The sequence below is a fragment of the Strix uralensis genome, chromosome 3 (assembly GCF_047716275.1).
Source record: "Strix uralensis isolate ZFMK-TIS-50842 chromosome 3, bStrUra1, whole genome shotgun sequence".
Taxonomy (NCBI): domain Eukaryota; kingdom Metazoa; phylum Chordata; class Aves; order Strigiformes; family Strigidae; genus Strix; species Strix uralensis.
The window spans coordinates 97,790,117-97,806,722 of NC_133974.1; the positions used below are offsets into that span (position 1 = coordinate 97,790,117).

At 43.1% G+C, this 16,606-nt stretch overlaps 1 protein-coding gene across 2 annotated transcripts; it reads left to right on the forward strand.

The window, feature by feature from the left end:
* The first annotated feature begins 2,399 nt into the window (after positions 1-2,399).
* CALM2 (calmodulin 2) lies at positions 2,400-15,963 on the forward strand. 2 transcript variants are annotated; one of them, XM_074863522.1, is made up of 6 exons: positions 2,400-2,562; positions 7,043-7,073; positions 12,270-12,413; positions 12,491-12,597; positions 13,490-13,625; positions 15,057-15,963. In XM_074863522.1, exons 1-6 carry the CDS (start codon positions 2,560-2,562, stop codon positions 15,083-15,085), a joined length of 450 nt encoding a protein of 149 aa, XP_074719623.1. In that variant the 5' UTR covers positions 2,400-2,559; the 3' UTR covers positions 15,086-15,963. The 2 variants fall into 2 exon arrangements, with proteins under 2 accessions (XP_074719623.1, XP_074719622.1); XM_074863521.1 differs by lacking the exons at positions 2,400-2,562; positions 7,043-7,073 and adding an exon at positions 8,447-9,095.
* Positions 15,964-16,606: the final 643 nt, after the last annotated feature.

Sequence of the window (16,606 nt, forward strand, 5' to 3'; positions counted from 1 at the left end):
TTCACATCTCCACAGGAGATGGTTCTGCTCCACACAGACGCACCAGCACTCTGCTTTGCTCCAGATTTGGGGGTGCGACATACATGCACCCTGAGTGGTGCTATGCCACTTTTATCCCAAATCTAGAGCGAGTGATGAATTTTTTGGTCAAGAACTTGTCTGCAGGGATTCATGCCTCTGGGACTGTAAAGAAGTTGGGAACATCAGAGCAATCCTTAAAACTGAACCAAAGGGGGCATGGGGAGGAGTAAAACTGCTTGAAGCGATCTTGATGCCTCATCTATCCACGTCGAGCATAGCCTGACCATGGGTGGGGATTTGCTCCTATTTCATATCACAGAGGCATGAGGAGGCATGCGTAACAATAAACGTGCCATTAATTCCTTTCTCAGACAAGTATTTTATTCATGTGGGTATATATTACACACTGAAAAAATGTTATCAGAGTTTGAGAAGACAATAGTTTAGTTGTGCTTGATTTGTGAACTATAAATACATTTAAGCGGAAAGGAGGCCTAAAAAACTACTGTATCACAAAATAGTAACTGCAGATTTCAAGGCTGAAGGCCAAATTTAAGTACATGGTGTTGTTTTCTGTATTCTCCATAATCACAAAGTGAGGCAGAGAGAATGAGATGCACTGGGCTTGAGGAAGGGGTCTCTTGATTATTTTAAGAAACCAGGCCTTGTTCTTTTTCTCCTTTGTTCCTCAATTTGGTGGACACAAGATTAGCTCTGGAAAGAAAGCAGTCCTGAGAATTTCAGTTAATATTCAGTGAGAAACTCACAGCATTTTTGTCAAGAGTTTGCTCATGCCAGTCCCTTCCCAAGCACATCCTATTTATATGGCCTATAAACCAAAAAGACTGCGAAGAGCAGAGATGCATGAAACCTCTTTAGGATGTAGTGAGAGCCATTGCTCTGGTTTGTGTGATAATGGTAATGAGTAGGTAAGTATAAAATACCATTGAAGTACTGTATAAATATCAATAATTCTTGCAATAGATATGGAAGTAGATAATTTTTATTATAATGTGACTGGTAATTTCTATTCAAACTTAGGTCAGGAAACTCAGACTTGGGCCCCCCAAATCTAATAACGTATTTATGGTCCCAAAATAAACATTGTAGTTTCCAAAGATGACAGGTACGCCTGCTTTCACTGAACTTGGCCAACATTGCACCTATTTGTTGAATTATCTGTTGATTTTGCCGTTGAAAACATATGTGCAAGTTTGAAAATTTTGTCTGGGAGTAATTTGCCCAAATGCATCTTAGAGAAAACCCCGTTAAGACTCGAGATTTTCACTCAGAATTGCAGGCCATCTGTCCTTCTGAGGCACAAGACCAGGCTGTATGTGGTTTGTAACAGAGGAATCTGTTCTTTAATGCTACCAGCGATGAAGCATCTCTGGCTTGCAGAGCGAGGTGGGAATTTTTCTGGACTGTGCTGGATGCAGAGCAAGTCTCATTTAGTAACTCTGTGGGTGAGGCTTTCCGGAGCACAGCGAGATAAGGCTTGAAATGTTCTGGCAACGCGCTCTTGGGATTACGTTTCCCAGGTGCACGTCGGTGAGGTCTCAGGGTAATGCACCAACAGACACTGCGGCCAAGGCCGGGCCGCGGCCCGGGGTCTGCTCCAGCCGGGCCTCCCTCCCCGACCCCGCAGCGGCCGAGCGACGACGCCCGCCGCGGCCCCCACGGTTTGCCGGTGGAAAGAGCCCGCCCCGCTCCGCTCCCCCCCGGGCCCTCTGCGGCGGCCGCCGCCGCTCCCGCCCCTCGGGCGCGCGCCCGCAGCGGCAGCAGGGCGCTGGGCCCTGCCCGCCCGGCACGCCCTGCCGCAGCGCCCGCCGCCCCCCGGCCGCCCACCCGCTGCAGGCGCAGGCAACGGGGCAGCGGGGCAGGCCGCCGGCGCCCGCCGGGCCGGGCCGCGCCGGGCCTCACCGCACTGGGCCAGGCTGGGCCCCGCCGCACTGGGCCGCGCCGGGCCGGGCCGCGCCGGGCTGGGCCTCGCGCACTGCGGGCGGGGGGAGGGGTAACCGCTTCCCAGCCCAGACTGTGCATGTCCAAGTGACGCATTGCAGGTACGAATCCGCCAATCAGCGCCCTCCTTCTGGAGTCCCTGCACTCCTCGACATTTTTTCTAAAATTTCTTCCGCCCAGAGAAATAGTCCCCCAGACTGGCCCCTCCGGCACCCCACCCCCCACCCCCCCGCCGTGTCACAAGCGCAGCCCCACTCTTTCCCGCACCTCGCCCCCTTCCTGCGTCGGGGCTTGAGGGCTCGGGGGCAGAAAGGGGGTGTGCTCGGGCTGCGGGGGGGCCTGCTGAGGAGAGCTCGAGGAGCCGGGACTTCTTTCGCAGCTTCGTTCCCTGACGAGGAAAGGGGAGGGGGGAGGGAGCGGCGCGGAGCGATCCGGACGGGCTGTGAGGAGGTTTATGAGGCACTGCTGGCGGCCAGGCAGGGCTCAGTGTGAGGCGAGCTGTAGAGCGGGCGGGTTGCTCGTGTGCCCTGTGCAGCCGTTAGCTTCCACCACACCCCACAGCCAGGCCGAGCCACCATGGTGAGTCCCTGGGCATGGGGTAGCGGTAGGGTTTTGCGGGTGCTGGTCCCGTGCTCGGTATGTGGGGTGGGGGTGCCTGTGGTTCGGTGCGGCGGGGGGAGGGGGGGGAGGGAGGGAGGGCGGAAGGGGGGGCAGGTGGTTTGACTGGTGCGGGGTGAGGTCGCCTGCAGAAGGGTGGCGGTAGGGGTGAAGGTGTCCCTTGCTGTGGGCAAGGGGCGCAGCGCGGGCAGGCTGGGGCGGAGGGTCCCGCTCGGAGGCGCCGTATGCGTAGGAGGAAGTGGTGGTGGACGAATCCCGCCAGGGTCCCTTTCCCGCCCTGGGGCGTTGGTGCGGATTCAAAATTCAAACTGCCACTCGGTTCGAGCGCCATGACGCTTTGTCGGGGCGTGTGTCGGGTGGGGGGGGGGAGCGGCAGATAACGGTTCGTCCGGGGAGGAGACCCGCGTGGGGGGGTGCCGGGAGGGGGGGGGAAGGAGCCTGCCACGATGGCACCAGCTCCACTTTCTTATCGCTTCCTCCCTCCCCTTCCCCCCGCGGCAAGCCGGCGTGCGCGGCTGAATGGGGCTGGGGAGCCAGCGGCGCGGCAGCGGCTGCTGCGAGCGCTTAAGATGTCTGGCTCGCTAGCGAGGTGTGTTGCGCCTGGTAATAATGCAATGCGGAGCCCTGCAGCTTCTGAGCAGCATGATGATGAGGGGCAGGCTGCCTCACTGCACCATCTCCTTGCTAGACCTGTTGTCAGCTCACGTTGGAGCCGCTCTCCCCTGCCGATTTCGTGATAACTCCTTGCTGTCGGTGGCTCTGTTGAACAAGGGATTTATTTTTTTAACAGTTTTGGCTTCCCGTTTTGGCTTCCCGTTTTGGGCATTGCGGTGGACAGCCCTGCATTTTCTTGACCAAGCACGATTTTTTTTTTTCTTCCTAGCAATACGTTTGTTTAGGATTTTAATCAACTGTCGAAATAGAACACATTGGAGAATTGTTTCAAATTCGGTCTAAAGGATATGAGTTTAGTTTTTTTAATTAAAACAAGTGGATACTGAAACATGTACAAAAAGGAGCAATTTTGTCACAAAAGCAACACCAGTGGCCACTTTAGTACTATCTCTGCATTAAGAGAAGATGCAGTGTAGTGGAATTGCCTTTTCATTCATTACATGCTTTTAAGGAATCAGATCACTATTAACTCGCCATGTCTAATGTGAACGATGGGTACTTAATTTTAAGCTTTTTTTTTAAGGGTTCTCTCTGGGCAAAGAAATTAGGTGAACAGAAGCCCGAATTTGTTCTTTTGCTTGAATTGAGAACCTATACAGCAAACCATCTGTAAAGGAAAAAAAAGCAGTGAATCTAGCAGCAAAAGACTCTTACTGCTTTTAGTCATCATCTGTACAGAACCAAAAATGGAGTATCTTCAAGCAAGGTCCATATAAAAATGGGTGTGTCCAGGAGGCACAGTGACACTTTGAATGTGGTTATAGTTCGTCCTGACAGACCAGACTGGCTAAACCTGTGAATATGTTGTCCAGTACTGCACATGCTAGGTAAAGCAGAATGCTTTGCTCCCAAAATAAGCTAACATAGCATAAGCATAGTTTTAGCCCTTATATGCTAGTCTGTCTAGTTCTTGTTCTTCAGTTAATCTTGCCAGAACAGAACTGCCCATTCAGATCTAACACCTGTGAAGTATACTGAAATGCCAAGTTTTGGAGGGGAACAGTGTCACCTGTTCTGTGATTTGCCGATAGCTCTCTATCGGGCAGAGTTCGGCAGTGCTGTGGAGAATCTTCCAAACCGGTTACTGCACAGCAGCTACGACTGTAATGAAACACTACCTCTAGAGGCTGCGTGTGCCACTGAAACTGCTGCACACACAACGGTTCCCCTTCTTTCCTAGGAGGCTTAGATTCTTTGTCAGGCCCTCAATCTGGGGGCGGGGGATGAGAGCTACTCCAGTGAAAATGAAAGTGCTGCACGATGAATTAGACAGTGCCGTGTCAAAGCTGTGATGGGTTCCCTGACTTCATCAAAGGACGTTTTCGGGTGGGTCTTGGGCCACAGTAAGGGACATGTCAAAACTTCAGCATAGGCACGTTACAGTTGTCATTCAACTGTTTGTTTCTGAAGCTGGGTTGCATTACTGAGGGTGTGCATACACTCACATCTGTGGTGTGTGAGGATCCAGCTTAAATTCCGGACCAAGAGCTCCAGAAGGCCCCACTAGGAAGACCAGAGTGGCCTGAATCCGTGCTGACAGCCCTCCACCTGAGTGGCATGGGAGGGTGTGATCTGGCAGACTTGCTGGCTCCGCCTTTTGCTGCTGTTGCGCAGCAGTCCCTGCAGAGCCTAGCACTGCGGAGTACAGATGGTGTTTGTTCAGCCTTGCCCCACCTCCTAGCTTATCTTTCAACTGCCGTATACCTGTGGCTTCTAATAAGTTTTGTGCTCTTCTCAAACACTGTACCTCTTGCAGGTACTGATAAAGCTTATCCAAATTCATGGTTAGTGGCTATAGTATGTTTTAAGTTGCTGGAAGAGTTCGGCAACACTTAACAGCTTAAACACTGCTTAATGTCATGTCTTTATATAAAACTGTTTATATAAAACAGTATGTGACTCAACTTGGTAACCCATAAGTATTGACCTAAATAAACTAGGTTCTTGCTACTTAAATCTGATCTACAGCTTTCTGTGGATATAAATACCCTACAGAAATGTAGCGCATTGTTCTCTTCACTTGAGCAATAAAAATGTAAGTAGTATGCAAAGGTACGAGTCTGTCTGTGTTAATGATACACTCTGGACAAGCAAAAATCTGTTAGGCTTCTGTTAAGGGACCAGCAGAATTCGTCCATCTTGAAGACTAATGTTGAGCTGGTGATGTTCTTGGCAGTGTTGTTGCCATGCTCAACTATCTCATTGGTTTTTAAAACAAAAAATTGAACCTGCATGGAAATACTTCCTACAGCTGCTGAAACTGGAACAGGTGGACTCTATAGCTGCATATACCCATTGGCTGCTTCTCTTAGAAGTTGCTCAGTAGTGTGGTCTTGATTCTTAGAGTAGGTGAGCCACAGGCAGTCTGAGAAATCACCAACTGTGGCCTTTATCTTGGGCTGTGGCTCTATTGTATGCATATTTTTTGTAAATGATTTAGCTCTTGTACGGTTGCTTGAACAGCTAACTTCACTTCTGTTACAGGAAGAATAGCCAGAACCTGGTAACTTCTGAGTTTGTATACAATAAGAAGCGTAATTCAAATTGAGTAAAGTAAAAATTGACAGGTGGTGTATATACCTTTTTCCTGAGTATTTTGTTGGCAGATAGCTAATGTATAGAGACCCCTTTGTGGGCACAGCTAATGACTAGAAATTGTTTCTAACTGTCAATATTGCAGTAATTATAAAAAGGTGGTTGCTGAAATGGTCACAATAGGAACAAAACTATAAAGTGCTGTTGAACTTGGGCAGTGAGTGTATCTTTTATGTATTTTTAAAGTTTCTTTTGACTCCTCAGTGGAGTACTATGGGGTAAAGAGCTCGAAGAGCTTCCTTGAAGGAAATGTGTGGTCTTGTTACTGCAACTCAACTGAAGATATCCAGAATTTGTTTGAAGAATCAGCTGACTTGAAAACCTAGGAAAGATATTTCTGTAGTCCTCAAACATGTTTGTGCTCTTTCAAGAGTGAAGTCCATTTTGAGTTTGGCCTTGAAGACTGAGGTTTTCTTATTGCTGTCAAATCTGGTTGATTCAAAACTGTTCAGTCCAACTGATAAAGAAATTATGTCTTACAGCACTGAACCTTTCTCTAGTGGCCCTGTAAACTGCCTTGTGCTACCTGAGTCTGTAGACAACCATCTGCAATGTCTAGACAGCCATAGACAAATGCATTGAAATTACCACTTTGGGCTGAAGCTGCTAGTACTGATTATATGGACTCTGGTTTTTATGGCTGGGTCTTGGACATGAAGCTTCATGTTAATCAAGGGATTTAATTCTAGAGAAGAGTATGTTTTTCTAATTATAGCGTTGTAATTTAGCAGAAGAGAGACTAGTCTGCCTTAAATTTGAGATTTGGGGTTTACTGCTGCATTACTTAAACCTGAAGTGTTTAGTGTTAAAGATAAGGTTAGTTTACCAAAGTATTACTGCCAGTAGTCTGCTGTGTTAACGTGTTTTTAAAACTAGTCTAGACCTGTGAGCCTTGACTTTGCTAGTGTTGCTTGGATAATTGATTGATACACATGGTAATCCATTATTTGGGTGTACCAGATATTGCAGGGTCAGGAAATGAGGACAGGCTGACAGTTCTTATTTAGCAAGCAATCCTGATGACTTTTGAGCTGTGTTAGCTGGAACTATTTCAGAATGCTACAGAAGTCCTGCAGAGCAGCTACCATATTCGGAGGCCTCTAGAAGTCTGTGTGTCTTACTTTGCCTTGAACTTTTGCTACAACTATAATGATATTCTCTTTTATTGCAGGCTGATCAACTGACAGAAGAGCAGATTGCAGGTGAGGTTGTGTACTGTGTTGCTGCTCCTACTTGACCTGGCATATCTCTTAATCCAGTGACAGTCTGTTACACAAGATATTTAGCTTTCTCAGATACTAAAGAAGTATTGTGGAATGTTTTAATTTGTCACCTAAGTTTTAAAGGCTTATCTACTGTAAAAGCACCATGGATACAATGAATCTGAAGTTTTATCCTCTAGAATAGTTAAGACAATCCTCACAGCTTTACTAGGTAGTAGACTTGGGACCCTTATCTTTTTTTTTCTCTCACGATTACAGAATTGCCCCAAGTGCAAAGTGAAAGGCATTGGGGTGGTGAATCTCTGGTGGAGACCTGAAATCTGGAGTGCTCTTCTAACAGAAGGCAAAAATAATGTACTTTGAGGTCTCCTGTCAGCAGAGGTGTTTCAGAGTGACTGTTTTTGATGACAGCAGAGACTGGCTTCATGATGACAGCTCTCTGTATTCCGTGTTTGGAACTGCATTGTGTACTTGGACACAAGTGTTCTGTGCACTGTTCTGATGGTCTGGCACTTGCTCTGAAATGCTTGGAGATATGCATCTCTTACCATTGTTTGGGGGCCAATACTAAGATGTTTCTGTGCACTGACAACTGTCTACTAGTGGCTAAAACTTCTGGTTATCATGTCTCCTACTCATGCAGGCTGCACAAACTACTATCTGTCACTGCTCTCTGAAGGCTGATTTCAACTTCAATAATTGATGTGACTTAAAGCTGGTAATGCAGAATTCAGCCTTGCTGTGGATGTTCAAAAACTTGGAGGTTTTTGATCTGACAAGTGTATAGTATTACTACTAGAGAGTCTTAGTGTGTAACTGTCATGTGAAATGATTTTAGAGGGTGTTGGGGTTCTGCTAATCTAATAGTACCAGGTCAAGCATATAAACAACAGTATCCAAGAGGTATAGCTGTCTAACTGCAGTGTAGCTCTTGAAGATACTGTATTAAACAGAAGTGTCATAATGAGCTAGTTTGTTTTTTCCATAATTACCAAATTTGAAGTGTAAGGACATTCTTCTGTAACTTCTAGACTTCAGAAGTTTGCTTTAACTCATAGGAGACTAATTATGGTTTTGTGGAAAGTCCTTAGTCTATTTACTTGTTACTATGGTACTGTCTTATGAGTAAGCACAAGACAAATCTATTTCAACGCAAGATTTTTTTTTTCTGGAAGTGGCCTACATATCTTAAGGGTTTTGTGATCAGTTTAGTTGGAGCAGGCTTTATCAATTGTCACTGCTGTCTTTTCAATAATGGTTCATTGTTGCAGTTCTTAACTGTAGAAGCTTTATTAGTTGATGTAGCTGATTATGGAATATAAACAGGAAGCTTATTAACACTACCTCAGGATTAGTGCAAATGTTAGCTATTCAGTAATGATAGCTTAGTTCTCAGAGCCAAAAGTGAGTATTAATAAGCTTGTCATACTGGAATAGAGGGTTTTCATCTGTGTGGAAAGAGTAAAAGTGTAATTTGGTGTTAGTATCCAGTGTAAAATGCCCTGCCACTTTCAGTTCAGCTTTGGTATCTCACGAAGCAAGTATGTTTGCAAGTAAACCATAAACCTGTGATGTGAAGACACAAGCCCACTGCTGCTCTGTTAGGGAACCATCCCTAGCACTGCTTAGGAAGGGTTGCAGCTGACTAAGCAGTCTGTGCTTAGTTTTGCTGTTGAAGGCCAGCATCTTGCATGGGAAAATGTGTTACAGGACAACTGTGTGGTTTTAAAGGCTTGAGCCCCCTACCATTCTGTTTCGGCTTATCTGAAGATAACTAGTTCTTGATTTGAAAGCAGGCTTAAGAAAAGGGTACTACAAGGTAGAGACAACATTCCCTTCATAAATAGAAAGCCAGTAGTTAAGCCCAGGAGAAGTGGCTGCTTTAAAACAAATCTTCCACCTCTGCTGTGAAGCACCAGAATGCAGTTGTTGGATTCCAGATGTTCTTACTACCCATGGAACTCATCGGCTGTATAGGACTGAAGCTTCTTGTCATTACAGGTAGGGGTGAAAGACTTCTCAGGTTTTGTTCATACGAAAGACTGATTTTGAAAGCTGAGTAGGTATACAGAATGTGAATGCTGGTTGCAGCTTCATTCAGTAAGAACTGAAGTTGCAGAGTTGAATGGGTATCCCTTTGGTTAAGCATTGTCTTAAAAAAAGCAGCACCATTTGGTGTGGGTGGTTGGGGTGTGGGGAATCTAAAGATGCTTTTGTCCCAAACCAACTGGTCTAGTGCTCTATACTTCCTTCCACTAGACCTCAGGTTTGAATGGGCACTCTGAACAAGTAGGCCTATGTATGGTGTTTGTTATGCCTTGTTCCTTTAGTGTGCTGTGGTTCTCTGGGGATCTGACCACAAGAGTTATTTAGAATTTATTTCATAGTAGAAATAGTCATGTTTAAGTGTTGAGCTCCTGGTAGCTGTGAAGAGAACAATTGATTTTTCTCCTATAAAAGTTCCAGGCATAGCTGGCTAAACTGTGTGAGTGGGAATGGTAGTTCTGGTTCACTGAACATACTAGGTCACTGAAGTCTGCCACTTCATCTGGAAAGATGATGTGGTGCAGAGATGCCTTGGAAGCTATTGTTAAATAGAACATTTTGAGCTAGGGTGTTAGGCTAGTCCAACAGAATGTGAACTCTTATGAGGCCTGGAAGTAGTCTTTTTCTCTTGATGCAGTGTGCTTTTCAGAAGGAAGAAAAGGCTGAAACCTTGTGGGCTTGCCTGAAGATGAGTGGTTCTGCTGGCACTGTCCTTAGGTTTCTGACAGGTTAGCCTTAGCTAGGATGCAAGAGGTTTTTCATTTGCAGGTTGATACAGAGGAGTGTTGAATAGAGGGCGGATTTGCTTTACATACTACATGGAGTCATAAGCTCTTTAAGTGTGGGAGGTGTGTTTTATAATCTTATGTTGCAGGAATCCAGAATTGAGTTGCTCACTAAACTTCAGTATTTCACAGGTGCCTTCACTGGCCACTGCTGTAAATCTTCCAAAGCTGTGCTAGGTTGTTCCTATTCTAGTCTAAACTGTATCTGCATAGGTTGTTATTCCTTTGTTCTAATTACTGGAGGTGGTTCCTAGAAGTGGTTAAAGAGGTATTTTAATCATATTCCTAACTTGATTCAGCATTTCAGATGGGAATATGCTGCTGATCTTTGACTCACTTTACTTTCTTTATGGGAATGATTTAGAGCTGGTTGTTTCTTAGCCTACAGCATTTTTGAGTAAAAGAAAGGCAGAGTTGTCCTCTGAGTGGCTCATTTTAAGTGTTCAGTGAATGACCCATAGAAGGGAAGTCTTTGAATTTTGTGTAAAAATGAATTATTACTATTTTTAAGCAGAGCTGTTGCAGTACTGTGAAGTATGCTTTATGTTTGGGTTAGTGACAGCTGACCTTCAAGCTAAGGATGAAGTGGTTAATAGCTGAACATTTTGACCAGCAGTTGAGTACCTGACTCTTGATTGAAGACTCAATGTTCCCCTTTTGAGGTCCTTCCATAATATGCTATGAACTTCTCTACTAGGCTTGACCCAAAAGCCTTTTCCCTGGTATAAAACTTTACTCCTAATAAACCTGTTTGTTACCTCCAAGCTAACTGAAACTAACCCCAAAGACTGTTTGGAAGTTACTGTAGGTATGGGCTATAGCTGCCTGTTTGGGTAGGGCTGTTTCTGCTTTGTGATTATACAATTCTGGCTTGAAAGTATTTTGTCTGGTCCTGTGGTAGCCTTGCTCTGATTCTTATGTGCTAAACAGCGGGAGTTGGCTTTTGGAACACTCCACACTTAGATGTAGAAGAGTGGTTTTTTCCTGGATGGGACTCAACTGTGGCTCTGGTATTAGAGCTGCATTCATGAACTATAAAAAGCCTATTTTTGTAGTTGCATTTTTAACACTTGCCAGCTTGTACTCACCTCGAGTGTTTCAGAATATGAAATGGATGAAGTAAGACTTCATGCAGTTCCATGTGAAAACAACTTTTATTGTGACTAATTCTGGTCTGGGAAACCCACCATCTGGAAAGCTGGCTGCTTGGAAATGTTGAAAAATTAATTCTTGGAAGTATTTCTGATGCAGGGGAGTACCCTTGAACTAACCAGTTCTCCAGAGCATTGATCTCGGGTGCCTTGGAAGGATCTGTTAAAGGATCTGAACTCCACAAGGGAATAGATAAGTTTTTCGTGTTTAACTCCAATTTGTGTACGAGCTGCTACAGTCCAGTGAGCTAGTTTAAAGTCTGTGGCCAAAGACAGATGGCATGGATTAAAACCAACTCCATTTTTTGGACTGGACAATTAAACATGTTACGCCTGTATTAATATTGCTGGCTGCAATACAGCCATTGTAGGGGGTTAAGAGGTAACATTGAAACAGTTTAAGCAGTCTTACAACTATTTTTGACTAGTTGTGTGAAGGCTGTTTCAGGATACAGTAGGGCTGAAGCAATTTGCGAAGCAACTTTTCAGAAATTAAGATTCCAGAGGCTTTCCTACTTGAATAACTGACTGGAGTGCTGTATATACATAGACTGAAGAACTGCAGAAGTCCAGTGGGGGAGAGAGCAGAAGTGCCTTTTCAGCTACGTATGGCCAAGTGTTAAGACCTGTGGTGCTCGGCACTGCAGCTTCATGTAGCATATGCTGTTCAGACTTGCATGTCCAGCGGAAGTGTGTTATAGTGAGAAACTATTTTTAGTTTGGTCTGATTATACCTTTTTCTGTTGACTCATCTCCTCTATTAGTAATAGAAGTGCTATTAAGCTGTAGCATTTGTATTCACAGTACCATTTTTCAGGTTTCTCATGAGATAAATAGTTCCTACCAAGGATGTGGATCATTCTAGTTGCAGATAGCTATTCCTTTCAGCTCTGTATTGGGGATCCTTGTTCAAGATACAGTATCAAACATCTGTGTACTTCTGAAATGGATGATGATCCATTTTATTTAGGTCAAAATGTGGTTGATTGGTAGACTGGCGGGTTGTTTTCCAGATGCTGGGCTTCCATAGTGGCATTATACTGACAGCAGACTGAGCTAAACTGAAGTTTTCTTAAGAGAATGAAATCAACTTTTGTAATTGCAACAATAAGTACCAATGGATTCTTACATGATTAAGTATACTTAACATTTCAAAACTGAAGGGATTAACTCCTTTTTTTTTCGTTGTACAGAATTCAAAGAAGCTTTTTCACTATTTGACAAGGATGGTGATGGTACTATAACTACAAAGGAGCTGGGGACAGTGATGAGATCGCTTGGTCAAAACCCCACAGAAGCAGAGCTACAGGATATGATCAATGAAGTAGATGCTGATGGTAAGATATTACTAATAAGTAATTTAATAAAGTGCCTAAAATGTGGGGTTTTTTCTAACAAAGTAACTGTCTTGCAGGCAATGGCACAATTGACTTTCCAGAGTTTCTGACAATGATGGCAAGAAAAATGAAAGATACAGATAGTGAAGAAGAAATTAGAGAAGCGTTCCGTGTGTTTGACAAGGTACTAAAATGTTTATCTCAAAAAATACTTGTTAAAAAATTCAGTCTGACTTATGAGCTTCCTCACCAAATTGAGTGGTATCTGCAGTCCTGTCATCTAGAACCTCTAGGTTAACCAGTCACCCTAAAGTTCGGTCTACTGTGGTACTGTACCTGAAAGTCAAAGGAGTCATCGTGATAGTAGTGGGTGATACTATTAAACTGCCATTTGCTGTGATACTACAATACTTCTACAAGGCTGACAGGAAAATTGCTTAAATATTTAAAATGGTAATCTTTTAAATCTTTCACTTAGTCTTTAAGTGAATTGCTAAATGAGTCTGAAGTTACCCAGCTTCTTAAGCAAGATGCACTTTTAAACAGAAAATACATGATGGTAAGTACCTTGAGGCATGGGGAGGAGAAAGTCGGTCCAGAGTTCGTATACACTAGTACTTTGGTACCCAGTGTCACAGCTAGGATGGAATATGTAAAAGTGGTCTCTGAAGGCCTTGTGGCTTTGCGCTGGACTCCCATGAAATAGGGGAATAAGTGGCTTCTCTTCTAAGAAATAGATGCTTGAACCAGACAGTCACAGATTGAACAGGCATCTGTCACCTTAAAAAGGTTGCAAAAGGTGCTGATTGCTTTGTCAGTTATTAAAAAATGTCTTGGGATAGGACAGCCAAAGTAGAGTGTATTGGATAAGTTGTTTTTAAAGTGCCTTTTTAAGACTGAGATTCTGGACAATAGTGAAGATGTACTTAAAGCTCATTTGCCTTGTGCAAATGCTAGTGGTTAAAGCTATGCTAACTTCTTAATGTTCAACTTGCTCTGCAGTGTTCTGAAATTAGAGTTAAGTCACTAGGCCTTAGACAAGTCTATTTCAGTCTTTTTTTTTTTTCCCCTCCCAGGATGGTAATGGTTATATTAGTGCTGCAGAACTCCGTCATGTGATGACAAATCTTGGGGAGAAGCTAACAGATGAAGAAGTTGATGAAATGATTAGGGAAGCAGACATTGATGGTGATGGTCAAGTAAACTATGAAGGTAAGGAGTTGTTAACCTGATTCTTTTTTGTGTAGTGCTCTTCACGTTGGTGACTGTGTGGGTGCTGATAGCCACACCAAGTTTAAATAGGACAATGTTCAATGAGATTTTCTACAGTTAGTGTTCCTTTAAGCTAATGTCTTTTAGTATGTACACAGTGTACCTCTAAGTAGGTTTAGGTTTGAGTGGGTTATTGCAGCCTTTCTGCCAAAGGCAAAATGACTGTTCAGTTGTGCAGTGTAAGAAATAACTTTCTAAGTCTAATGATGTCTAATGAGCACTGGAATAAGGAAGCTAGCAGAGATGTTCACATACTGTTTTGTTCACTAATGAATGCTGATCTGACTGTAGCAAGTCACTCATTTTTCATTAATGCTTTTAAAATTACTAATTAAAGGGGGAAAGCCTCTAAAATATGCAGAAATTTCAAGAACTTTAGAAGACCTTTTAAATAACTTCACACAAATCAGCTGCAGCAGTACCTTTTATTTCCTTCTTTCTTCCTGCCATTGAAACTTTGATCAAGTCATGCAAGCAGGAGGAGTTCTGTTAGATAATTGCTTGCAGCCTAGAAGCAGTAAGCTTGTTTTCATTTTAACTTTCTGAACATCTTACAGAAAGGAGCTAGGGTACTTCCAGATAATACTCTTTCTCTGAGGTGTAGGTGTTGCTTCCCTTCAAGGCCTTTTAGCTTCTGGCCTCAGGATGAGCACTCATCTGTGAGTGAAAAGGTGTTTTATGAATAAGGGTGTTGCTCTGGAACTGTACTTACAAATAGACTGTTTAGAGGATGGTGCTAGAGAGGAGGATAGGCATCCCTCTTGTTTCTCTTGCTCTTTTGAAACTTGAGCAACCAGTTAACTCCTTTCAGGTTCCTGTTTTCTTTTTGTTGTTGTACCTGAAACTATAGTTCAGTTCAGCAAGATAAGTGAAGAATCCTATTTTACTGGAAGTTAGATTCCATGTGCTGTGAATAAGTAATGATTCTGTTGCTTGAAGTTGGTCAGGCAAAATAGTAAAACTTGAGCTATTCTGCTATGAAGAAAAAGTCAGTGCAATGTCTTGCTTGTATACCTACTTAACTGACTGTTGCTTCAGCACAACTTCTACTGATCTCTCAGTCTGTCTTGGATATCTTGTCTCTATCTGTAAGTCAGTGGGCATGAGGACCCTGTAATGTTTTATTTCGGAAGTAAGGCTGTTCCCCAATTCACTGAGGGACGAACTTCTTTGGTAAGAGGCCTTTTGTCATTAAAAATAGGAAGTTTTTAGATATGATTGGAAAAGGGGACTGTCTTGAAGATGCTTTTTTGAATGTAACTGAAAACATACTTTTGAAAGTGGTCAGCAGTAGTAAGGCAGTTCACTTCTTAGATCTTGCAATTCAGATTTTTCTCTGAATAACTCTTATGCAACTCTTTCCTTTTACAGAGTTTGTACAAATGATGACAGCGAAGTGAAGACGTTGTACAGAATGTGTTAAATTTCTTGTACAAAATTGTTTATTTGCCTTTTCTCTGTTTGTAACTTATCTGTAAAAGGTTTTTCCCTTACTGTCAAAAGAATATGCATGTATAGTAATTAGAAGGCCATTCCTCCATGTTTTTCTCCTTTATCTTACTGTCATTGTTCTGATTTTTGGAAAATTGATCTAAGTAACAAATGTTGCATGTGGCTTACTCTGGATATTTAAGCCCTTCTGCACATCTAAAGTTAGATGGAATTGGTTAACTGAGGGAACATCTGGGTTGTCTGTTTAAAAAAAAAAAAGTAGCTTTCTTTAGGAGACTTAGGTATGACTAGTGTAACAAGTTACATAAAGTAAGCTAGGGTTTGTCATGCATTAGCAATTCCTTAAAGTGACGTGCTGGCACTCTAGTTCTCCAGTACTTAAAGGAGTTTATTCTGCTTTCTGTGATGGAGGATAAGGACTCTTGCAGCTAACTGCAGGATAAAACCATGTGACTAGTATATATATGCATGTGGCTGATGCACTGTAAAAATCATTCTCCTAGCTTACTTCACAGTAACTTGCTTGTGGCCATACCTGTAACATGTTGTTGAAATGTGGAGTCTTAACGTTGTGGACGATTGACAGTCAACAATATGAAACTTAAGTTGCACTAATGCAAAACGGGTGATTTATCCAGGTACTCGTACACAAGTTTTTTTGTACTGCTGGTCCTGTACCAGAAAACATTTTCTCCTCTTGTTACTATGCTTTTTAAACTTTGTTTAGCCACTTATTTTCAAAAAAAAATCTGCTTATGGCACGATTTGCCTCAAATCCATTCCAAGTTGTATATTTGTTTTCCAATAAAAAATTACAATTTACCCATACTGTTTCAATGTATCCTTGAATTATTTACAGGAATTGTTCAATACAGTTGCTGCTCTATGTGTTTCAGTATGTAGCAGTTTGGTTTGCTTATGCGATGGATTGGCTGTCTTAAAATAGCTTGGAAGGTGAAAACTTAGTCCTTAAACTCTGGCCCTTAATAGTATTGTTGACTTGAAGAAGCTTTCTTACTAGTAGTTTAAAATGTATTTTACAGTCTTGTGTGGAGCTTGGTGCTTCAATAAACTTACCGTAGTGACTGGCTATGCCCACTATCTGTAGACATTGTGAACTGGATGTTGACCTAGTTCAATAGTTGACCTAAAATTAAAATTCCTTGTTCGGACAACTAAACCTGTTTGCTTTCTTTTAATTATCTTGGAGTTTCTTCCCTGTCAGCTGCTACATGGGGGTAACTTAGTCTCACACCTGGACTCTTCTGAAACTGACATGTCTGAGTTGCCTTTGAGGATGCAGTCAGCTCAGAGTTCAGAAGAAAAACCTTCTCTTACTGATCTGCTTAATAATCATGACTGTGCTTCTAGCACTGGTGTTTTTGTCAAGGTTTAAACTTTTTTAGAGCAGAAGACAACCCTGGTTTTGACCGAGGACAAATCCAAGACCTCAAAGAATGCCAGAGGCT